General features: G+C 42.3%; 1 protein-coding gene across 3 annotated transcripts in view; it reads right to left on the bottom strand.

Annotated features, from left to right (window-relative positions):
• The window catches only part of ilf2 (interleukin enhancer binding factor 2), a 43,688-nt gene that overhangs the window by 335 nt on the left and 17,239 nt on the right, over positions 1 to 26,114 (bottom strand). For all 3 annotated transcript variants that reach the window (XM_034165356.1, XM_034165353.1, XM_034165355.1), the window contains exons 6-14: positions 23,523 to 23,625; positions 22,852 to 22,917; positions 13,055 to 13,171; positions 8,236 to 8,314; positions 8,070 to 8,157; positions 7,265 to 7,326; positions 7,075 to 7,189; positions 6,455 to 6,545; positions 5,907 to 6,070 (exon numbers count right to left, since the gene is read on the bottom strand). In XM_034165356.1, coding sequence (XP_034021247.1) covers positions 5,919 to 6,070; positions 6,455 to 6,545; positions 7,075 to 7,189; positions 7,265 to 7,326; positions 8,070 to 8,157; positions 8,236 to 8,314; positions 13,055 to 13,171; positions 22,852 to 22,917; positions 23,523 to 23,625 — 873 coding nt within the window. In that variant the 3' untranslated portion in view covers positions 5,907 to 5,918. The remainder of the gene's footprint in view (positions 1 to 5,906; positions 6,071 to 6,454; positions 6,546 to 7,074; positions 7,190 to 7,264; positions 7,327 to 8,069; positions 8,158 to 8,235; positions 8,315 to 13,054; positions 13,172 to 22,851; positions 22,918 to 23,522; positions 23,626 to 26,114) is intronic.

The raw sequence follows: 26,114 nt of genomic DNA, 5'->3' as shown, positions 1-26,114 counted from the left end.
GTTGGGCAAAGACCTTAAAACAATTTGCTCACTGTGTGTGTGTGTGAGATCAGTGTAAACTTCTGCTCGAAGAAACAACAGAAATGAAGAATGGAGTCAGTTTACACGCTACACTTCCACGGCCTTCTGAAGGCTCACATCCGCCAAAGTCAGATTTGAGGATAAAACACTGACAGCAGCTTCTCGCTCCATCTGAGTAAAATAAAAACTCCCACATCCTTGAATAACCCACTTCTCCTCCCGTGTCCATAGCTGCTGATAAATTCAGAAATTATCTTCAACTTAAAGGCTTTCTATTTCCAAAACGTTCACCGTTTTCTCAGACAAGAAAACAGTAGTTTGAAGCGGCAGGTTCACATAAAAACACAAGTTATAGCTTCCATGTAACTATTGTTTAAACTCTTTACAAATGACCGTGTGATCATTTATAAATGGGGGACTTCAGCGCTAAATGCTTGTTAAAGCAGCACCTTAATGATCTTAAAGGCTGAGTCCCTCTGACGGACAGGAGGATTACAGGTGCTGGTCACATGATCAGAATATCATGAAAGTTTTTCAGTAATTCCATTCAAAACGTTAAACTTGTATATTCATTCATTACAGACTGATTTTGACACTTTTTACTGCAGGCAAATATCAGCCTGCAACATCTGTACCTGCCTCCTAACCTTGTCAATAACCAGTACCACAGATGCACCGTGTGTCTCAGTGCACTTTTAGTCATGTTTTTATTAAGTGGTGGAGTTTTCACTTCCTGAAACTACAAATTGAGCTGTAAAAGCCATCTCTCCTCTACATGATCTCTGATTGGTGCTGTGAAAAGCTGAACTCTGCTGCTCAAATACACCACAAGCAGGACACAGCAGGTGAGGCTGGGGAGCATCACATTCAGCACTGACATCCCTCAGGGGTGTGTGCTCTCCCCACTGCTCTTCTCCCTCTATACAAACGACTGCACCTCAGGGAACCCCTCTGTTAAACTCCTGAAGTTTGTGGATGACACCACCATCACTGGTCTCATCCAGGATGGTGGTGAGGCTGTAGACAGGAGGAGGAACATTTGGTCCTCTGGTGTGTCAGAACAACCTGGAGCTGAACCCGCTCAAGACTGTGGAGAGGATAGTGGACTTCAGGAGGAATCCACCATCACCCCCCCCCACTCACCCTGAACAACACTATCTACTGTGGACACTTTCCGGTTGCTGGGATCTGAAGTGGACCTCCCACAGAGTCCATCAGGAGAAAGGCAGAGGATGTACTTCTTCAAACAGCTGAGGAAGTTCAACCTGCCCCAGCACTCATTTTGGTGAGGGAAAAAAAAACCCACTTTCTTTAAAAAAAAAAAAAAAAAAAAAAAATCACTCCTAGGAGTATTTTGTCCTCAGTAGGACTAGAAAATCAGGTGGAAACCACACATGAAATATATATACAAACCAAACGATCAAGAAGCATTTCAGTTTCTGGATCATAAATCACTCTGCACTGTTCCACCGTCTGACCGGATTTCAAACTGTGGAATTTGACTCATATTGGAACAAAATATGGCTCAAGTCTCAATTTAATTCAAATTTATTTTCTATCTTGTATGTTTTGTCAGACCAGAAACAAAACTAACTTTTTTTGTCTTTGGGCTTCAGGGTCAAACGTCACCCCCCCCACCAAACGTCCCTCATTTGTTTCATGCTGATTCATGGCAGCACGTGAATCCAGGCTACTTTTTGTATTCAGAAAAAAAAAAAAGGCCTAAATAAGACTAAAAAGAACAAAGTGATGAATACAGTGTGTTGAAAATAGTGTTTAAAAAAGTGAGTAAAGCTCAAAATCCTGATCTTTTCTTTCCATTCACACAAATCCAGTGTGAACACTGAACATTAGAAATCAACACATGAAGACAAATGATCAAATCTGTTCTTTAGAAAAAGTAACTGTTCAAAAAATATCAGGGTGTCATTTTCTTTACAAACTGATCCATGACCCTGGCGTGTGATCAAAAGACCCGACACCAGTGTGAGATGCTCCACAGTGGACTGTGGCTTCAATACACTTTTGGGGTCGTGACCCAAAAAGAACCTTTGGTTCATCAGTCCACAAAATGTTGCTCCATTTCTCTTCAGTCAGCGTGTTCTCTGTCGAACCTCGTCACCACACGTGGTTTGTTCCACAGTGGGAACAGGACTCAAGTCTGTCTGTCCGAGTCTGTTCTTTGATCCATTTGAATGCTTTTGTTTTTCTGTTTTATTCCACCTCTTTCTGGTTTGTTTCCATTTTAAAACATTTCAGATCATTTTCTGCACTAATTTGTTTTCTCTTCTCCAATCAACTCTTTAATCAAAGTTCTCTGTTCTTCTGATCGATGTCTGAACGACCCGTTTTACTCAGATTTTCAGAGAGAAAAACACGAGAACCAGCCAGAAGAACATTTACCTTCTTCATCCTTAAACAAGAGTCACAGAAAGAAAAGAGTCAAACTTTTACTTCACTTTCTGTAAAGAAAAAATTTATTGATTTCTAATAGAAGTCTTAGTCCAGTCAATCTAAGCCATTTTGGGGCTGGACCTGGACAAAATTGCAATAGAAATTATTTCTGTTGTAACATACCTAGGAATATGTCCTTGTTGACATACTAAAAGTTCATGAAAATCCGAATGGTGGAAAGGTGCCTAATTTGCATATTTCAAAATGGCTGCGAGAACCCCTATTTGGTCCTCTAACTTTACTTTTAGGCCACATAGAAACATGATATTGGTGTCTATACCCATATTTTGAGGTATAGGGAATCCAATGGTGATGACCAAAATGCATTCTTGATGGCAGCCATCTTGGAATTTTGAAATGGCTGCCAGAATAGCCTTTTTTTTTACCCCATTTAACCTCATTTTCGGCCAGATAGAGACATAATCCTGATGTTAAAGTCTGTGACAAGGGGCAAAGGAATGACAGAAGTACAGAGAGCAACTTGGTTGCTAGCAATGCCTGCATGCTCAACTATGAACAGTGCCATGCAAGAATGCACTGGGGTGTCTTATAGCACTAGTGAGCAGCATAAGGAAAGCGCACCAACTCGGGTTGAGCGTGACAGTAAGGACATCCAAACAATTATCAGTTAATTTGCAGAAAGAAATCCATTTGATCAGAATGACCCAAGTCTCAGGAATATTGCAACAGGGGTCACAGCTGATGTCACTACAAATGTGGACAATTCAAGAGAAGTGGGAATGAAGGTCCTACAAAAAAATGAATGAAATGGCTGTGAGTGATTTCAGTTTCAATCTGTTACCCTGGAAGCTAAGAAGACAAAGACCAAACAGCATATGCCTCAAATACAGCCTGAACTGCTGTTTCGGAGGTACATGACTGCAGCTGACAAACTTGAGGAGAAGAATGTCATTTTCAAATATGAACTGTGTTCCCATCCACCAGCATTATTTGAAAGCAATGGTGTGATGCGTAAAGCAGCTACGCCTGCCCTTGCAGATGCCTTGTGGAAAGCCTCTCCGGGTACTGAGAACACCAATGGATGTCATTATGTGCTTGACGGGGGATCATTGTTACAGCGCCTGCAATGGCCACGAGGAAGCACATACAATGCTTTAGCCATAATGTATGCAGATCACGTAATTCACAAGTATGGTAAGGCATCTGTAGTCTTTGATTGGTATGAAGGCCCATCAACAAAGGACGCTACACATGAAAGACGTTACAACAGAGACACAGCACCAGAGGTGCATTTCACCTCTGGAATGGTTTGCAATTCGAGAAAAGATCACTTCGTAGCAAATCCCACCAAGAAACAGAGGATGATTGAGTTGATAGGAAAACAGCTTCAAGACAGAGGATGTGATGTGCACTATGCTGATAATGATGCAGATCTGTTGATTGTGCAAACAGCAGTCACTCTTTCAACTGAACACAATGTAACAGTTATTGGGGAAGACAGAGATCTACTGGTACTATTGTGCTATCACTGCAAGCCTCAATCTCACAATGTATACTTCTGATCAGATAAAAACCAAAGAAACCAACTAAGAAAGGTTTGCGTGTGTGGAATATCAAACATCTGCAACAGAAAATTGGTCTGGACACTTGCAATGCCTTACTGTTTTGCCATGCCATTCTTGGTTCTGATACAACCTCTGGAGTGTTTGGACTAGACAAAGGCTCTGTCCTTAAGGTCATGAATGATGATAAAGAGTTCAAAGAGCTAGCAGATGTATTTGCTTCAGACACATCTACACATGAGGTATGCTCTGCAGGTGAAAGGGCTATGGTGAAACTGTATGGTGGGAAGGAAAGAGATACCAGTATAAATGATCTTCGACAAGAAAGATTCTATCAGAAAGTGGCTACCAGCAGCATGTTTGTGCACCCACAAAGTCTTCCACCAACTGCCTCTGCTTTGAAGTATCACAGCTTTAGGGTATATCATCAGGTTCAGGAATGGAAAGGAAACACCAGCAGAATTGGAGATGGCAAAAGGTTGATGGACAGTTTATACCAAAAATGGCTGACGTGGCCCCTGCTCCTGAAGAACTGCTGGATGTGGTTAGGTGCAAGTGCAATGGGGACTGCACTGGCACTATGTGCAGCCGCTGAAAGTATGGCATAGAGTGCACTCTGGCTTGTGGCGTGTGTAAGGGAGTGAGCTGCAGTAATGGACAAACTCCAGATCTTACTATTGATGACTAGAACGGGTGAAACCAGGGGCACTAATACATGTATAACAGATCATTTTATATTTTTTGCAAACCAATACTAGTATAAGATCATGTAGCTACTTATGCTAGATTATTACAATCGATAGAACTATGTGAATGCATTAAAATGTATCTAGAAAATGTATCAATCAACATATGCTTAAAGTGACATGTATGTATTATTCTCAATACATGTTACATGCTAGTTTCAACTAATAATATTGCAGTGTATTTTATTATATTACTATATATTTTTCTTTGAAAGTTAACTGATAATTTTGTGATAAAAAATTCTAAAAGTCCAATGTGGCTACGTTGTGCTAGTAAATATTATGTACTTTCAGACAAGTTTATCAACAGAAGTAACCATGTGTAGTTTTGAATTTGGTCAATATTTTGAAGTAGAACATGCCACAAACCCTCAAACAGGGGCATTGTTTTACCCCACGAAAATATGCTTAACTTATTGGCATGAGTGTAAGATCATGTCATTATGTGGCCCACTATGAAGTTTGATCATAAGGAAAACTGGTATATAATAATAGTAAAAGTGGCAGCCATATTGAAAATCCAAGATGGCTGCCATTTGGAAGGAATTTTAATCATCATCATTGGACTCCCCATACCTGAAAATATGGGTATAGACACCAAGATCATGTCTCTATGTGGCCTAGAAGTAAAGTTAGGGGACCAAATAGAAGTACTTAGTGGCCATTTTGAAATATGCAAATTAGGTGCCTTTCCACCACTCGGATTTTCATGAACTTTTAGTATGTCGATATGAGGCACTAAAAGAAATACATGAAAGTGAAATAAATTCTATTGCAATTTTGTCCAGGTCAAACTTTATTTTGACTGGACTATCTTCACAATAGATTTGTGTGAATGGCAATAAAAGAGCACCCTTTTTACGTAATTATTGTATGGCTTTGCCTTATAATATAAAGCGCCTTGGGGCAACTGTTTGTTGTGATTTGGCGCTATATAAATAAAATTGAATTGATTGATTGATGGCTTTAAAACACCAGAACTCTGATGGTGCCTCAGTGCATTCTGGGAAGCACAGGGGAATTATGGGAAATGTTAGAGTCCTGAATATTGTTTTTATGACCTGAAGACTTTGGTAAAGCCTTTTCTAACACCAAAACAGCCTGTCCACATGAATAAAAACAAATATTCACCAAAGATTTAAATCATGGATGTGGTTCTCACCTGCAGCCACCCTCACTCCTGGGTTTCCATACTCTCTTCTTCTCCATCACCTCCTTCCTCCAGAGCTTCATCCTCCTCCTCCTTCCTCTCAGGAGGCTTCTCATAGGCCTTCTCTGACGGAGTGACAATCACACCGTCCCACGTCGACATCTCTGACACCAAATCTGGACAACAACAAACAGCCCACAGTCAAGACACCCACCGCCCGAGAGGAGCCGGCCCACAGGTCAACAGACCTACAACAACATGTCAAGATTCAGATTCTCTCCAGCTCAACTTCAAAATGCTGAAGCAGATATCCCAAGTTTAGTGAACAAACTAACGCTTTGACCACCAAATTTACAGAAAGAAAGAAAGAAAACGGCAAATGTACACTTGACAGCTGGTGCCTCAAGCAAAATACAAACTGATGACAACCTGATGATCACATGACCTGAATTAGCCAATGAAGGAAGGTCTTCCTACATGACAGCCAGCTGAGCATTTTGTTTCTCCATCAGTGATGAAGATGAGAACATGAGGAACGCTGTGTGGGTGTGACGTCTTACAGCTTGCATCTCCTTCCAGGCCCAGGATCTTGCGGTATCCTCCGTGGGACAGAACCCTGACCAGTGTCTGAGCCGTGAAGCACACCATGTCCTGCAGGGACAACAAGTCAGTCAAAGTCCTGCTGGACCCACATGTGCAAAAAAAAAAGGAAACTTACTGACTTTTCCGTATCAAAATCGATGAAAACAAGAGTCAATACACTGCATCAACGCACCAAGAAAATCACATTGTGCCCAGATTGTACAGAGAAATCATCGTAGTCCAATTAAATTGACATCTGCCAATAAATTAAAATAAATAAATCTTGCACCCACATTGTATCGAGGAATTCTCAACTGACCCAGTATGTAAGACCTGAACTGCCCAAGTGCCCCAACAAAAATACAAGAAGGTTCTTGTTATCCAGCACAACTTGACTGTCAACAAGAGTCAGTCAGGAATCATGAGCCATCACTCAGAGCTCCAGTGAACCCTGGAAACAGACAACCAGGGCAGAAATGTCCCATCCTGGACCACACGAAGAAAGCCAGGTAAAACTGGCTCCCGTCAATCAGAAGAAACAGAAGTACAGACAGACCTGAATGAGACCAGTCACGTCACAGGTTCCACTGATGCTTACCTGCTGTTCCAGGGTCATGACCGTGTGCACTCTGAAGTTTCCACTCTCACAGGGATCCGTAATACCCACAGAACCCGGCAGAAAGAGACCTGCAGCCAGCATCTGCAGACAGCGCCTTCAGAAGACAACACAGACATGAAGGAACAGACACCGGGTGAGCCAGCGGCGGCACGGCGGACTCCAGACCCACCTGTAAGCCACGTTCAGAGATAGAGGCTGCCTGGACGGGTTGTTCATCACTGCCGAGTGACCCTGGAACAAAACACACTTCAGCACTCACTGCAACGCTTCTCACAAAAACGCGGTTCAAACGGACACGTGAAACAGAACGGGTGTCTGACCCCACTCCACGGGCTCCATGTCCGCCTGTTGCCCACACAGCTGACCTGGTGTTTCCCCAATCTTCACTGGATGAGTTACCTGAATACCTGCTGACTGCAGGCACCGGTGGATGTCTAGCCCCGCCCACAAGCCACTGTTACAATTGAAAACTAAACTCTTGACAGCACGTGTCACAGCCAGTGGTGGCGGCTTTAGCAACCCCATACACGACTGGCTTGAGCCGGATTGGATTTGGACAAGTGTAAAAGATTAACCAGATTTCATAAATGGTCTTAACACTACCAGCTAGAAAGTAATCCAGACTGAATCCAGCTCAAAGCGGGCTGCCGGCCTGAGCGGCGTCTTACTCCGCCTACGTCACAGTGAAGCCACTGATGGACAAAGTGGCGTGTGGGTGACATGCTGCATGACCAGGGCGGCAAATGAGGTCCACACGCATCTCCACCTTCTAGCTACCAACAAGCTAACCGCAGGCTGGGTGAGAGTCATTTTTGTGTCAGAAGAATACAGTGCTGTGATTGGTCGCACTCTTCTCTTCCTTTTAGCAGAAGTCGAATCACTTTAGCTTTCTTTGTGTATTCTGAGTGACAAAATCATACACGTGGACTCCACCTTAAAATATATACAGGTCTGTTACTGGGACAGAGTCTCACCAACAGGTCCAAGATCCAAGGCGTGAGGGGTTCAAAGCCAGGGAAGCGTAATCTCAAGTCCTTCAGCAGGCGTATCAGCACTTTGACCCTGAAAGTTAAAAAACACAGAACAATTAAACAAGTGTGTGTCAGGGAGAGAATATGGGTCACAGCTGAGACCACTCACGTTGACTGTGATGCGTTCTCCTCAAACCATCGGGCATGGCGGATGGCAGCGAGAGCACTTTGGAGCACCTTGATGTCCACTGATGGAAGAAACAATAACTTGATGATGTCCACGTGACCTCAGAGGGGGCAGGAGGCCCCCCCCCATCCACCAACATCTTACATTTTGTCATCAGAAAATGTTCCCACACTGAAGCCAGACTCCATAACCCAAAACAGCAGTTTGTGTTTGAGCCAACAGGCCTCCTGCTGACGGTTTTATCCACTTTATTTTAAGGTCAGATCTTACTTCTGTGAAGCGCCTTGAGGCAACTGTGCTGTGATTTGGCGCTATATAAATGAAAATTGAAATAGATGCTGAAGTCTGTGGGTGTGGTCGGGTGTCGTGGCACAGAGGTCAGAGACAGGTCCTCTGGACTGGTGGTTTCTATCTTTAAACAAAAGCACAACAATACTTTTTTTTTTTTTAAATAGCAAAGAAAATCACACCAGCAATGGAGGTAAAATACAACAATACTTTTCATGCCAAAGTAAGCTGCTTTAACGTTTGTCATTGTTTTATCACAAACACGGGAGTTTGTGCGTTTACTGACAATTCACAAAACGCTGCTTCAGCTTTAGCGAGGGTTAATTAATCAGCCCCACGGAGCCTGAAGACAGTCACAAACTGTCTGATTAACCATGTTCTTCTATTTGAGCCTAACACTTCAGGAAGCTCCAGCCCAGCCACGCTCCACTTCTCATCCACAGCACGGCTGTGGAGGTGGTCAGCAGTGTTACGTTCCCACATCAGTGCAGCCCCTGTACTTACTGTGCAGGATGAGGAGAGCCCGCCTGGCCCTGCCCATCCTCACCACAGAGGCCATTCTGACCTGCTGCAGTCTGTGTGGTGTGGAGGCTGCAGCACCTCTGACTGGAAGAAGGTGAGGACAGCAGAGACAAATCATCCCTCCATTCAGGACATCGCACCCATGTCCTGAGCCGGGAGCGTTCTCATGGAGCGCTTTCTCTGCTGGCCTCTGGAACCTCCAGGACCACCAGGATCTTCAACAGCTTTCCCCCAGGCCATCAGACCGCTGAACTACTCATGAAAACATGCTGCTCCTGTCTCAACATTCTCATTAGGAATTGAGGAATGGTCTATTTGAAGAGTTTCAGTCAGGGTTTAGAATTCATCATAGTACAGAAACAGCATTAGTGAAGGTTACAAATGATCTTCTTATGGCCTCAGAGAATGGACTTATCTCTGTGCTTGTCCTGTTAGACCTCAGTGCTGCTTTTGATACTGTTGACCATAAAATTTTATTAGAGATTAGAGCATGCCATAGGTATTAAAGGCACTGCACTGCAGTGGTTTGAATCATATTTATCTAATCGATTACAATTTGTTCATGTAAATGGGGAGTCTTCTTCACAGACTAAGGTTAATTATTTAAGATAACATTTTAAAATTAGTTTAAATGAGTCAACTCCCGAGTCACACTAACTGTCAGAATGCTCGTAGCACGGGCCGAGGCGGAGGATTAGCAGCAATCTTCCATTCCAGCTTATTAATTAATCAAAAACCCAGACAGAGCTTTAATTCATTTGAAAGCTTGACTCTTAGTCTTGTCCATCCAAATTGGAAGTCCCAAAAACCACTTTTATTTGTTATTATCTATCGTCCACCTGGTCGTTACTGTGAGTTGCTCTGTGAATTTTCAGACCTTTTGTCTGACTTAGTGCTTAGCTCAGATAAGATAATTATAGTGGGCGATTTTAACATCCACATAGATGCTGAGAATGACAGCCTCAACACTGCATTTAATCTATTATTAGACTCTATTGGCTTTGCTCAAAATGTAAATGAGTCCACCCACCACTTTAATCATATCTTAGATCTTGTTCTGACTTATGGTATGGAAATTGAAGACTTAACAGTATTCCCTGAAAACTCCCTTCTGTCTGATCATTTCTTAATAACATTTACATTTACTCTGATGGACTACCCAGCAGTGGGGAATAAGTTTCATTACACTAGAAGTCTTTCAGAAAGCGCTGTAACTAGGTTTAAGGATATGATTCCTTCTTTATGCCATATACCAACACAGTGCAGAGTAGCTACCTAAACTCTGTGAGTGAGACAGAGTATCTCGTCAATAGTTTTACATCCTCATTGAAGACAACTTTGGATGCTGTAGCTCCTCTGAAAAAGAGAGCTTTAAATCAGAAGTGCCTGACTCCGTGGTATAACTCAAACTCGCAGCTTAAAGCAGATAACCCGTAAGTTGGAGAGGAAATGGCGTCTCACTAATTTAGAAGATCTTCACTTAGCCTTGAAAAAGAGTCTGTTGCTCTATAAAAAAAGCCCTCCGTAAAGCTAGGACATCTTTCTACTCATCACTAATTGAAGAAAATAAGAACAACCCCAGGTTTCTTTTCAGCACTGTAGCCAGGCTGACAAAGAGTCAGAGCTCTATTGAGCCGAGTATTCCTTTAACTTTAACTAGTAATGACTTCATGACTTTCTTTGCTAATAAATTTTAACTATTAGAGAAAAAATTACTCATAACCATCCCAAAGACATATCGTTATCTTTGGCTGCTTTCAGTGATGCCGGTATTTGGTTAGACTCTTTCTCTCTGAGTTATTTTCATTAGTTACTTCATCCAAACCATCAACATGTCTATTAGACCCCATTCCTACCAGGCTGCTCAAGGAAGCCCTACCATTATTTAATGCTTCGATCTTAAATATGATCAATCTATCTTTATTAGTTGGCTATGTACCACAGGCTTTTAAGGTGGCAGTAATTAAACCATTACTTAAAAAGCCATCACTTGACCCAGCTATCTTAGCTAATTATAGGCCAATCTCCAACCTTCCTTTTCTCTCAAAAATTCTTGAAAGGGTAGTTGTAAAACAGCTAACTGATCATCTGCAGAGGAATGGTCTATTTGAAGAGTTTCAGTCAGGTTTTAGAAGTCATCATAGTACAGAAACAGCATTAGTGAAGGTTACAAATGATCTTATGGCCTCGGACAGTGGACTCATCTCTGTGCTTGTTCTGTTAGACCTCAGTGCTGCTTTTGATACTGTTGACCATAAAATATTACAGAGATTAGAGCATGCCATAGGTATTAAAGGCACTGCGCTGCGGTGGTTTGAATCATATTTATCTAATAGATTACAATTTGTTCATGTAAATGGGGAATCTTCTTCACAGACTAAGGTTAATTATGGAGTTCCACAAGGTTCTGTGCTAGGACCAATTTTATTCACTTTATACATGCTTCCCTTAGGCAGTATTATTAGCATTGCTTAAATTTTCATTGTTACGCAGATGATACCTAGCTTTATCTATCCATGAAGCCAGAGGACACACACCAATTAGCTAAACTGCAGGATTGTCTTACAGACATAAAGACATGGATGACCTCTAATTTTCTGCTTTTAAACTCAGATAAAACTGAAGTTATTGTACTTGGCCCCACAAATCTTAGAAACATGGTGTCTAACCAGATCCTTACTCTGGATGGCATTACCCTGACCTCTAGTAATACTGTGAGAAATCTTGGAGTCATTTTTGATCAGGATATGTCAATCAAAGTGCATATTAAACAAATATGTAGGACTGCTTCTTTGCATTTACGCAATATCTCTAAAATTAGAAAGATCTTGTCTCAGAGTGATGCTGAAAAACTAATTCATGCATTTATTTCCTCTAGGCTGGACTACTGTAATTCATTATTATCAGGTTGTCCTAAAAGTTCCCTGAAAAGCCTTCAGTTAATTCAAAATGCTGCAGCTACAGTACTAACGGGGCTTCCTGTTAATTCTAGAATAGAATTTAACATTCTTCTTCTTACTTATAAGGTTTTGAATAATCAGGTCCCATCTTATCTTAGGGACCTCATAGTACCATATCACCCCAATAGAGCGCTTCGCTCTCAGACTGCAGGCTTACTTGTAGTTCCTAGGGTTTGTAAGAGTAGAATGGGAGGCAGAGCCTTCAGCTTTCAGGCTCCTCTCCTGTGGAACCAGCTCCCAATTCAGATCAGGGAGACAGACACCCTCTCTACTTTTAAGATTAGGCTTAAAACTTTCCTTTTTGCTAAAGCTTATAGTTAGGGCTGGATCAGGTGACCCTGAACCATCCCTTAGTTATGCTGCTATAGACAGACTGCTGGGGGGTTCCCATGATGCACTGTTTCTTTCTCTTTTTGCTCTGTATGCACCACTCTGCATTTAATCATTAGTGATTGATCTCTGCTCCCCTCCACAGCATGTCTTTTTCCTGGTTCTCTCCCTCAGCCCCAACCAGTCCCAGCAGAAGACTGCCCCTCCCTGAGCCTGGTTCTGCTGGAGGTTTCTTCCTGTTAAAAGGGAGTTTTTCCTTCCCACTGTCGCCAAGTAATTGCTCACAGGGGGTCGTTTTGACCGTTGGGGTTTTTACGTAATTATTGTATGGCTTTGCCTTACAATATAAAGCGCCTTGGGGCAACTGTTTGTTGTGATTTGGCGCTATATAAATAAAATTGATTTGATTACCTCCTTACTACTGTGAACTTCACAGGTCACTTTACTACTGTAACTATTCTTTTATACCGTGATATATTACAATATATATTTTTTTTAGATATTTTAATCCTGTGCTGAGCCAGTTTCAAAGACATTTTGTTCTGTGAATGAGAATCTAAGTCTGTCCAAGTCTCAGTCACGAGTGTTCACAGCATAGAGTGCTGCTTGATGAGGAAAATAAGCTCATTAATGACCACGGACGTCCCACATCATACAGGACAAAGACAAGACAGCGATTAGAGAGGTCAGGTGTAGCTCACAGTGCAGCTCCGTGTCCAGTTTGCGCAGGTTGGGAGGAACAGTGGTGATGAGGATCTTGACAGTGGCATCAGCAGAACTGATTTCAAATCCAGTCTCATTAGTCAACATGGACAGCACTGAAAACAAAGTCCAACAATGACATCACATTAGCCTTCAAACACAAACAAAACCTCAAAAATTCAGCATCACAAGCTGATCCTCCCTGACCACCAACAACCAGTAAAAATCTATTTAAGCATAAAAGAAAAAAAATAGCACCTTCAACTGCACCACAGACAAACAGTTAAATGTGGTCTATTAAACATTAGGTCTCTCTTCCAAGTCCCTGTTAGTAAATGATATAATAATTGATCAACATATTGATTTATTCTGCCTTACAGAAACCTGGTTACAGCAGGATGAATGTTAGTTTAAATGAGTCAACACCCCCGAATCACACTAACTGTCAGAATGCTCGTAGCACGGGCTGAGGGGAAGGATTAGCAGCAATCTTCCATTCCATCTTATTAATTAATCAAAAACCCAGACAGAGCTTTAATTCATTTGAAAGCTTGACTTAGTCTTGTCCATCCAAATTGGAAGTCCCAAAAAACACTTATTTGTTGTTATTTATCGTCCACCTGGTCGTTACTGTGAGTTCCTCTGAATTTTCAGACCATTTGTCTGATTTAGTGCTTAGCTCAGATAATTATAGTGGGCGATTTTAACATCCACATAGATGCTGAGAATGACAGCCTCAACACTGCATTTAATCTATTATTAGACTCTATTGGTTTTGCTCAAAATGTAAATGAGCCCACCAACCACTTTAACCATACTTTAGATCTTGTTCTGACATATGGCATAGAAATTGAAGACTTAACAGTATTCCCTGAAAACCCGTTTTTGTCTGATCATTTCTTAATAACATTTACATTTACTTTGATGGACTACCCAGCAGTGGGGAATAAGTTTCATTACAGTAGAAGTCTTTCTGAAAGCGCTGTAACTAGGTTTAAGGATATGATTCCTTCTTTGTTATGTTCTCCAATGCCATATACCAACACAGTGCAGAGTAGCTACCTAAACTCTGAGTAAGAGATTATCTCGTCAATAGACTACAGCTCTTGCTTGCCTCTACTGGTGGTTGGCTCTCACTGCGGTATTGTATCACTTCCTGTTCCGGAGCACAGCGGTGTTTTGCTGTATCTGTTGGCTGTTTAATCTGCGCAGTTAGATTGATCTAGTTAACTAGATAACGATTTGTTTCACAGTGCAATCTTCACGTGCCTTAACTAAAGCACTCCCTCTGCTGAATCACCTCTAAATTATTTACACATTATTCACTGTGTTTTTAGGAATCCACTAGCTTAGCGCAGCTACTAGCTCTTAGCCGATTAAGCATGGCAGCTTCTCCTGTCTCTCCTGCACTTTTCTGCTCTGGGTGTGAAATGTTTAGTTATTCCTCGGCCTCCTTTAGCAGTAATGGTACTTGTAATAAGTGTAGCTTATTCGTAGCTTTTGAGGCCAGGCTGGGTGAACTGGAGACTCGGCTACGCACCGTGGAAAATTCTACAGCTAGCCAGGCCCCTGTAGTCTGTGCGGACCAAGGTAGCTTAGCCGCTGTTAGTTTCCCTCTGGCAGATCCCGAGCAGCCGGGAAAGCAGGCCGACTGGGTGACTGAGGAGGAAGCGTAGCCCTAAACAGAAGCCCCGTGTACACCGCCAACCCGTTCACATCTCTGTTTTTCCCCACTCGACGACACACCCGCCGAGGATCAAACTCTGGTTATTGCCGACTGTTTTCAGAAATGTGAAGTTAGCGACACCAGCAACCATAGTCAATTGTCTTCCGGGGGCCAGAGCAGGTGACATTGAAGGAAATTTGAAACTGCTGGCTAAGGCTAAGCGTAAATTTGGTATGATTGTAATTCACGTCGGCAGTAATGACACCCGCTTACGCCAATCGGAGGTCACTAAAATTAACATTGAATCGGTGTGTAACTGTGCAAAAACAATGTCGGACTCTGTAGTTTTCTCTGGGCCCCTCCCCAATCAGACCGGGAGTGGCATGTTTAGCCGCATATTCTCCTTGAATTGCTGGCTGTCTGAGTGGTGTCCAAAAAATGAGGTGGGCTTCATAGATAATTGGCAAAGCTTCTGGGGAAAACCTGGTCTTGTTAGGAGAGACGGCATCCATCCCACTTTGGATGGAGCAGCTCTCATTTCTAGAAATCTGGCCAATTTTCTTAAATCCTCCAAACCATGACTACCCAGGGTTGGGACCAGGAAGCAGAGTTGTAGTCTTACACACTTCTCTGCAGCTTCTCTCCACCTGCCATCCCCTCATTACCCCATCCCCGTAGAGACGGTGCCTGCTCCCAGACCACCAATAGCCAGCAAAAATCTAAGCATAAAAATTCAAAAAATATAGCACTGTTTGTGATTTGGCGCTATATAAATAAAATTGATTTGATTTAATCTGAGGTTTTTCCAGAAAATCTGAGTGGGACTTCATGACTGAAACCACGAATCACAGCAGCATCAATTCTATCACATCTGGATCAGAAGAGTCAACATTAACCCTCTGGGTTTTTTCCTCCATTTTACCATTTCTGCATTGCACGTTCATAATAATCTTAGCTTTCTGACTGAGACGTACATTTATACACCATAAGATAAAATGTGGCTCATTACTCATCTTCAACCGCTTACACAGGTGCTGGTGAGAAAAATAAAAATCTGTCTGAAACGTTTTGCCGTAGGGTGGATTGTGCAGCGGAGTGACACAGGCACCAAGTCCTCCAGATGGGTCCAGGGACATAACGCCCCAAAACGTTTTTAAAAATGGTGCATTCTGGTTGATTTTTACTTTAAAATCAAAAGTGTTCTCGGTTATATTTAAACAAGATATAACCCCAGAAAGTGATTTTAGTGTTCAGAATAATAGTAGTGCTATGTGACTAAAAAGATTAATCCATGTTTTGAGTATATTTCTTATTGTTACATGGGAAACAAGGTACCAGTAGATTCTCACAAATCCAACAAGACCAAGCATTCATGATATGCACACTCTTAAGGCTATGAAATTGGGCTATTAATAGAAAAGGGGGTGTTCACAATAATAGTAGCATCTGCTGTTGATGCTACAAACTCAAAACTTTTATGTTCAAACTACTTTTTTAGCAATTCTGTGAATCACTAAACTAGTATTTAGTTGTATAACCAGTTTTTCATGATTTCTTCACATCTGCGAGGCATTAATTTTGTTGGTTTGGAACCAAGATTTTGCTGGTTTACTAGTGTGCTTGGGGTCATTGTCTTGTTGAAACACCCATTTCAAGGGCATGTCCTCTTCAGCATAAGGCAACATGACCTTTTCAAGTATTTTGACATATCCAAACTGATCCATGATACCTGGTATGTGATATATAGGCTCAACACCATAGTAGGAGAAACATGCCCATATCATGATGCTTGCGCCACCTTGCTTCACTGTCGTTACTGTGAACTGTGGCTTGAATTCAGAGTTTGCCCCTCCTTGGTTATCCTGGCTGTGTGCTTCAGGTCATTGTCATGCTGTAAGACCCATCCACGACCCATCTTAAATGCTCTAACTGAGGGAAGGAGGTTGTTCCCCAAAATCTCGTAATACATGACCCCAGTCATCCTCTCCTTAATACAGTGCAGTCGTCCTGTCCCATGTGCAGAAAAACACCCCAAAGCATGATGCTTCCACCCCCATGCTTCACAGTAGGGACGGTGTTTTTGGGATGTACTCAGCATTCTTCTTCATCCAAACACGGCGACCAAAAGTTCTATTTTGGTCTCATCTGACTACATAACTTTCTCCCATGACTCCTCTGGATCATCCAAATGGTTATGGGCAAACTTAAGACGGGCCTGGACGTGTGCTGATTTAAGCAGGGGAACCTTCTGTGCCATGCATGATTTTAACCCATGACGTCAGTGTATTACCCATAGTAACCTTGGAAACAGTGGTGCCAACTCTCTTCAGGTCATTGACCAGCTCCTCCCGTGCAGTTCTGGGCTGATTCCTCAACTTTCTTATGCCGCGCTCACACCGGGTGCGACGCGAGCGACTGCAGCCACAGGTTGCCATGTAATCCCTATGTAAGGACGCATTTTGGTGCCAAACCGTGCAGCACGATGCGAGTGAAGCGATTTTGAGCATTTTGCGCGTTTGTGGCGCGATATTGCGTCGCCTCACGTCGCGTTGCCCTCCTCCCCAACTTGAAAAATCTGAACTTTTTCATGTTGTCACGCTGCGATGACCAATCAGGGACTGAATATGTAGTGACGTGGAGATGTCTGGAGTTTGACTGAAGAAGTTAACATGTCCTGTCTCTGGTAGCAGCCTGTGAGCAGGACTTGTGTCTCTTTTGTCCTTTATTTCACAATTATGAGAGTTTTGGGAGCGAGCAGCAGCACCACAGCAGGGGGAGCAGTTTCTTTTTATTTTACGTGCGCGTGCGAGGGAATCATCCATGGAGATTATTTTACTTATTAACTACACAGATGTATAATAAAGCAAATGGCGACTGGTTTCTAAAGACAATTATGACAGTTTTTTGGGGGAGGAGTGAGCTGCAGCAAGCAGCGGAGTTTCTTTTTTTTATTGTTTACATGTGCGCGCGTGAACGGGACAGTTGGTCCTCAAACTGGGTCCCGCAGAGGCGGAACGACCGCTGAAAGCGGTCATCCAGACACAGCTCCTGCAGCAAATAATGATACTCTCTTTATTGGGAGCTTTTCACAACAACTCGCTCCGTCATAATGACTCGACGCCAAGCAGAATGGAAGCTCCTCCTATTTGATGACGCACCGGGGCGAATTTTCGCAGCGAAAGTCCACCCAAGCAGAGCGACACCGGGCGAAGGAGGCGCGTCCGTCGCCACGCGACCCCCACAAATTTGTAGCGTCTGATCGCGCCCGGTGTGAACGCGGCATTAGGATCATTGATACGCCACGAGGTGGGATCTTGCATGGAGCCCCAGTCCGAGGGAGATTGACAGTCATGTTTAGCTTCTTCCATTTTGTAATTATTGCTCCAATAGTTGATCTTTTTTCACCGAGCTGCTTGGCAGTTGCCCCGTAGCCCTTTCCAGCCTTGTGGAGGTCTACAATTTTGTCTCTGTGTCTTTCGACAGCTCTTTGGTCTTAGACATTTTAGTAGTTGGAGTCTTACTGATTGTGTGGGGTGGACAGGTGTCTTTATGCAGCTAACAACCTCAAATAGGTGCTTCTAATTTGGAATAATAAGTGGAGTGGAGGTGGACTTTTTAGAGGCGGAGTAACAGGTCTCTGAGGGCCAGAATTTCTGTTGCAGGGTGTTCAAATACTTATTTTCCTCTCTGTATATTAAAAATAAATTAGCTAAATGAATATGACATGAAACATGAGATTATCGGACTTCAGTTCACTCTGATATATTCAATATCTACTCAGTTTCCAGAGTTTTTCTGTAAAATCATATTTTAATCAAAAATAGTAAACTGAATTAAATATGAATGTAAATTTTTGCACATATTTTTGTGGTGGTATTAAGCACAGTGCTTTACTTTGACCTCAAAATAGTTTATTTTACAAAATATATGTAATCATTTTTTAGTCTATTAAAGAGTAAAAACTGAAAGAAGGCGTAACAGTGGTTCTTGGTGGAGAAGAAAAGGCGAGGAGGTGGGAGACGTTGTGTGACTGAAAATGATCACAAATCATTTGTGATCATTGTCAGTCACATTGACTCCAAAACACATTTTGAGTTTAATATACTGTTGAAACTGAAACTTACTGTTGGAACAAAGAGGTTCTTAGTTTTCTGAAGACCACACATCAACTGTCAGTGTAAACCAGATATTAAAGTCAACCTCACTGTCACTGAACAGTGCAGAGAAAAAAAAAAGTGTCCCACTGCACGAGTTCTTGTCATGTCTGTGCATCACTACATTTGTATTTTCCACCACTTTTTACATTTTTTGTGTTTTTCAGTTCTTTTTTCTTATTCAGCGAGAGAAATCTGGTCTCTGTTGATCTTTAACAAGTGTATCAAATGTGAAACAGCTGAAACATGATCAGTGAGAGAGGACTTGTACCTGGATTTATTCAACTTCATCAAATAAGGCCTGGTCACATGACCACAGGAGGACAGCTGAACGAAGGAGAAAGTCAAAAAGCTGGGAAAAGGTGGATGAATGATCTGCACCTTTCCCATCACCGAAAAGCACCAAGAGTGAACGCTGTGTGGCGGACATGATGGTGCCGCGCCAAGCTGTGTGGCGTGGTGTGATCACTCCGTGCCAGGCTCTGGTATTACGCGATGGCACCATGCCAGGCTGTGTAGCAAACATGATGGCATAGTACCAGGCTGTGTGGCGCGGGGCGATCACTCTGTGCCAGGCTCTGCTATACTCCGGAGGACACGCACACGCAGCCACAAGCTGCTTGGGAGGTGGACGAAGGTCACACGCAACACTAACACAATAGAATAGTAAATATTTTATTCTTTAATTTCCTGGTATTTGCGGGCCAATCTGAGTCAGACAAAGGGCCGGATACGGGCCGCGGGCCGTATCCAGGTACACAATAAGAGAAAGCTCTGTGACCCACAGACTTTTAGTCACCCTAGGGACACAAAGTAGTCCTGCACCCTGAGAACACAGAGCCTGGGTCGGTACATAGGGTTTCATTAGGTCAGCTAGGTAGGGAGGTGCCAGTCCGTGAACAATTTTATAAACTAGTAGCAGAACCTTAAAATCTGATCTCACTGGGACAGGAAGCCAGTGAAGAGACGCCAAAATGGGTGTAATGTGGTCAAAATTTCTGCTTCGTGTCAGAAGTCTGGCTGCAGCATTTTGAACCAATTGGAGAGCCCTAATGCTGGACTGTGGTAAACCAGAATATAGAACATTGCAGTAATCCAATCTAGAAGAGATAAACACATGAATCTGTCTCAGCAGCAGCCATAGACAGGATGGGACAAATCTTCACGATATTTAACAGGTGGAAGAAAGCAGTCCTCGTAAATGTGTCCAATGTGGAGGTCAAAGGACAATGTAGGATCAAAAATTACCCCAAGGTTCCTCACTTTGCCAGTGTGATGTATGACACACAAGCCTAGGCTAAGCGTTAACTGGTCAAATTGATGCCGATGTCTCACTGGACCAAGAACCATCATTTCAGTCTTAGAGTTTAAAAGTAGCTTCTCACTGATCTTCGAAGGCAATCTTCTAAGGATTTTAAGGATATAACTGAGTATCATCAGCATAGCAGTGAAAGGTAATCTCAGTATTACTATTATTCTCAGTAAGATAGTCTACGAGCTGCCGTGACACCACTTTTTCCAGAATTTTAGAGCAAAATGATAGATTTGATATCGGCTGATAGTTTTTCAATACACTAGGGTCAAGATTAGATTTCTTAAGTAATGGTTTAATCACTGCAGATTTAAAACATTTAGGAACAGATCCAGAAGTTAAAGAAAGATTAATAATTTCCAGCACAGTCAGCCCAAGAGTGGACCACAGGTCTTTAAACAGTTTTGTTGGTATAGGATCAAATAAACAGGTTGTGCTTTTTGTTGACATTACGAGTTTCGTCAGCATGCCTAGTGAGATACTATCAAATTCTGTAAATCTAGGTAATACCTCAGTAGTGGCGCCCACATCAATATCAGGGTGTAGTGGCTGGGTTAAGGCATGCTGGGATATGTTTAATCTAATGTTATCTATTTTCTTCCTAAAGTAATCCAGGAAATCTTGTGCTGTAAAAGGAGCGCGAACTACAGGTGGTTGTCCATGAATAAGTGTTGCCACCGTGTTGAACAAGAACTTTGAGTTATGCTTGTTTTTGTTGATCAAATCAGAGTAGTCCACTTTGTAGCCAGTAATACATGCTTATAGTCTAAGATAGCATCACACCATGCAAGGTGAAATACTTCTAGGTTTTGAACTACGCTGTTTCTGTTCTAGACCTCTAGCCTTATGCTTGAGGTCATGCAAGTAATCACGGAATCAAGGTGACTGTGTTTTGGGTGTGCGTGGTTTTAAAAAAGGTGGTGCAATCCCCCAAGAATGGTGAGTTTGATCAGGGTACCACAACCGGGCACCAAGCCCTACGCGGCTTCCTCCGCCTAACCAGTCTGAAAGCCGTCCTCCACAGCCAGTGTTTCTAGGCTGATGCTAATGGGCACGCTAGCCGGCCCAACACTAACCTCGTCTGGAGTGCCCGTAACATCTACTGAGCTATTAAGTTGTTCTCGCTTATGGACACGGCTCTCTAAAAGAGCCACCTTATCTGCCAGCCTCAAGCAGGATTTAAGTGAAGTGTAGTGTACTTTGTGCACCAGAAAATTCAAAAGTATAGCCAAGCAAGCACAAGCTAACCGCTAACCACCCCTAAGGTTCACACAGGGGTAAATTAATGAGCTAAAATTCACAGCAGTTACACTGAACAATGAACAGAAGTATTAGACTGGTAAAAACAGTAATGAAAGAAACCAGGAGGTTTCTGCTAGGGAAAGCTAACCACTTTCTGCTAGGGAAAGCTAACCGCTAGCGATTTACAACAGGAGGACTGCATTTAAATAAGATTCACAGTAGACACTTAAAAACCAAAAGAAGCGTTAAACATAAATGAAACAAAGGAATATAACTGTGTAGAGATTAGAAGAGTATCAACAGCAAACAATCTGTCTGAAGCAAGTTGCCAGATCTATGAGCCAGCATCGGTGTTGCAGACGCGGCTCCTTTCCTCTATCAGAAAATGCCGCAGGTTGCATCGCTAATTTCCGATACATGAACTACATTGGCCTCAAAAGCCGAACCGACCAGCCCCATCCTTAATTGATATAACATTAAAGTATTGAGTTAGAGTCGAAGTAATGAATGAACATAAAAATGTGGTTATGTATCGTGACCAATAGCATTTTCACACAATCTACAACATTACATATTTTCAACTGACATTATTACACACTGATGTACAATTTACTTCATATAATATAGTACTTTGTAAGTGAAAGACTTTGCTGAACCTTTTTCTAGCACCAGCAGTGTTCTGTACAAATAAGCTACATTTTCTGAAAGCTGAGATTCTCCTCAACACTTTGATCTGCAAGACCTGGCCATGACATACATACATACATACATACATATATACATACATATACATATATATATATATAGCACTACTTTGTGTGAGCCAGAGACTTTGGTGAATACATTTCAAGCACCAAAACAGTTTGTCCACATTACTAAAGGAGTGATTTGTCAGCTTTCAAGCCAAATTATTTCTCTTTCTAGTATTCTAGACCAGCGGTGCTCAAGTTTGGTCCTCGAGATCTACCTTCCTGACACTGCTAGTTGCCTTCCTGTTCCAACACACCTGAATCCAATGAAAGGCTCGCTAGCAAGCTTTTAATGAGCCTTTCATTGGATGTCAGGAAGGTAGATCTCGAGGACCAAACTTGGGAACCCCTGTTCTAGACAATTATAGGACACATTCTGAAAGCTGAGATTGTTCTGAACATTTTGATATTCAATGCATGGGCATTATAATAAAAATGAGTACCTTAAAAGAGGACTTAATCTCAGTGGGGTACCGAACGGTGACCAATTAAATTACGGTGCCTACAGAGCAGGCCTAAACCAAAATCATCTTTCATTTTTATTTAACAGCTACATATGAAATATTTTTCAGTCATGGATACCTGTACCCAACCAGTGCAAGTACGATTGTAAAGTATTACAAAATTCTTAATAAAAAAGGAGACAATTAACAGCGACATCTCTATATGTTACCTTCAGTTGGGTCTTGAGTGCGGAGAGTTTCTACTACTTTGTTGCCAAGAGCAGCAACTGCCTCTACTGTAGAGAGCAATAAGGAGAAGAAAATCACATGGGTATCAACAGGTCATGATGGAAAATGTTGGACTGGTATGAAGGGCCAATGGTGCCACTATACAGGGAAGGTGTGGAGGGGGGGCCTCCCCCAAGAAAATTTTATAAAATGGGGACTTCTAGGAGCAAATCTGGTCATAGCTGAGGTCGAAGTCCAGAGTAAGAATAATATTTTTAGGACTTTTCTTTTTTTAGTGTTTGTTTATATATATATATACACACGAGGTCTGTCCGTAAAGTATAGGTCCTTTTTATTTTTTTCAAAAACTATATGGATTTCATTCATATGTTTTTACGTCAGACATGCTTGAACCCTCGTGCGCATGCGTGAGTTTTTCCACGCCTGTCGGTGACATCATTCGCCTGTGAGCACTCCTTGTGGGAGGAGTCGTCCAGCCCCTCGTCGGAATTCCAGATATATATATATATCTGCTGATGTTGGAGCCACAGAATGAGCTTCATCATGTAACCAGCTTACAGAAAAGCTCATACCTGCACTCTACAATGAAGTTTGCCTTTTCTACACATCCCACATTGCTTTGAAAAGCGGGCGATAAATCACTGACACTCACATGTAGGAAGGATCTTGAGAATGACCACCAGATCAGCAACGTTGTGTCCCGTTGTCATGGTGCCCTTCTTGTAAGAGCCAACCTGGCGCACCTCTTCAATTTGCTACAGCAAAGAAAGGCACATGATTACTCGTGTGTTCATTTCTAGTAACCAAGCCACAAAGCTGACTGTAAATGGTTAGCACATCGACTATTATGGAACAACAGATTTTAGGGGGAAAGAAACAGGACATCAGGCCTCTGCGAGGGTTTAAGGCCGAGCCCACACACCGATAAATTGATCAGCTATTCACCCTTTCATCCACACTAATCCAGTTTTCCCACCTCAACACAGCACTGCTCCTTGGAACACTGTTGGGCTGGCAACAGCGTTAAACATATTTTGTTTGAGCTCTTGTCAAATTTTTCTTACTTTAAGATAGTAAGTGCGCTGCGTAATAATCAAACTGCTCTGAAAATATTTTCAAAGCTGGGTGAAGGTATATGTTTGAGTAAATGGTGATGAATCTGCACAAATTTAAATTCAATGGAGCAGCGACCACGAGGCTCGTCACCACCTCAAGCCACCCTGGTCCCGCCGCCCTGGCAGAAGAGCCTCCAGCTAAACCAGAGATGGACGTGGAGTCTGGAGTCAGACGCTCAAAACGCTTTACAATAATGCCTCACATTAACCCCGATATCAGGGTGATCCAGGACATGAAGACCAGACTGTCAACATGGTCAGATGAGGTGGTGACTTTACAGACTACAGTAAATACTCTGAAGACTGAGGTGGCAAGACACGGAAGGAAGAGCACCAACATCAGAATACTGGGAGAGCCTGAAACGACCGGTCTAAGCTCCACGGCATCGGTTTCAAAGCTGGTGCCAAAGTGCTGTAGCTGGATGAGGCGGTGCGCTCACAGAAACCTGATGGAGACATGTGTAGTAGCCAAATTCCATTACTTCTGAGACTGTTGAGATACTGAGCTGGGGTGCACGCAAGCCCCACTTCGGTCCAACGGGGAGGCGGTCGCTATCTTTCCGGATTATACTGCAAGAGTCGCCAAAGACAGAGCCACGATCACAGAGATCAGAAAGCTACTCTGCAACCGCCAGCATGTCCGGTTTGGTACACTGTTTCCAGCCCGTCTTCAGTTTTTTTTCCCCCCCATCCGCATACAGTAGTGTTCAGAATAATAGTAGTGTTATGTGACTAAAAAGATTAATCCAGGTTGAGTATATTTCTTATTGTTACATGGGAAACAAGGTACCAGTAGATTCAGTAGATTCTCACAAATCCAACAAGACCAAGCATTCATGACATGCACACTCTTAAGGCTATGAAATTGGGCTATTAGTAAAAAAAAGTAGAAAAGGGGGTGTTCACAATAATAGTAGTGTGACAGTCAGTGAGTTTGTCAATTTTGTGGAACAAACAGGTGTGAATCAGGTTCCCCTATTTAAGGATGAAGCCAGCACCTGTTGAACATGCTTTTCTCTTTGAAAGCCTGAGGAACATGGGACGTTCAAGACATTGTTCAGAAGAACAGCGTAGTTTGATTAAAAAGTTGATTGGAGAGGGGAAAACTTATACGCAGGTGCAAAAAATTATAGGCTGTTCATCTACAATGATCTCCAATGCTTTAAAATGGACAAAAAAACAAAAACAAAAAAAAAAGACGCGTGGAACGGAAAGCAACCATCAAAACGGATAGAAGAATAACCAGAATGGCAAAGGCTCACCCATTGATCAGCTCCAGGATGATCAAAGACAGTCTGGAGTTACCTGTAAGTGCTGTGACAGTTAGAAGACGCCTGTGTGAAGCTAATTTATTTGCAAGAATCCCCCGCAAAGTCCCTCTGTTAAATAAAAGACGTGCAGAAGAGGTTACAATTTGCCAAAGAACACATCAACTGGCCTAAAGAGAAATGGAGGAATATTTTGTGGACTGATGAGAGTAAAATTGTTCTTTTTGGGTCCAAGGGCCGCAGACAGTTTGTGAGACAACCCCCAAACTCTTGAATTCAAGCCACAGCTCACAGTGAAGACAGTGAAGCATGGTGGTGCAAGCATCATGATATGGGCATGTTTCTCCTACTATGGTGTTGGGCCTATATATCGCATACCAGGTATCATGGATCAGTTTGGATATGTCAAAATACTTGAAGAGGTCATGTTGCCTTATGCTGAAGAGGACATGCCCTTGAAATGGGTGTTTCAACAAGACAATGACCCCAAGTACACTAGTAAACCAGCAAAATCTTGGTTCCAAACCAACAAAATTAATGCCTCGCAGATGTGAAGAAATCATGAAAAACTGTGGTTATACAACTACATAATAGTTTAGTGATTCACAGGATTGCTAAACAAGCAGTTTGAACATAATAGTTTTGAGTTTGTAGCATCAACAGCAGATGCTACTATTATTGTGAACACCCCCTTTTCTACCTTTTTTTTAATTAATAGCCCAATTTCATAGCTTTAAGAGTGTGCATATCATGAATACTTGGTCTTGTTGGATTTGTGAGAATCTACTGGTACCTTGTTTCCCATGTAACAATAAGAAATATATTCAAAACCTGGATTAATCTTTAGTCACATACAGTGGT

The sequence above is a fragment of the Thalassophryne amazonica genome, unplaced genomic scaffold (genome assembly GCF_902500255.1).
Source record: "Thalassophryne amazonica unplaced genomic scaffold, fThaAma1.1, whole genome shotgun sequence".
Classification (NCBI taxonomy): Eukaryota; Metazoa; Chordata; class Actinopteri; order Batrachoidiformes; family Batrachoididae; genus Thalassophryne; species Thalassophryne amazonica.
Note: the sequence above shows the minus strand (reverse complement) of the source record. Positions and strands in the feature narration are given on the sequence as shown.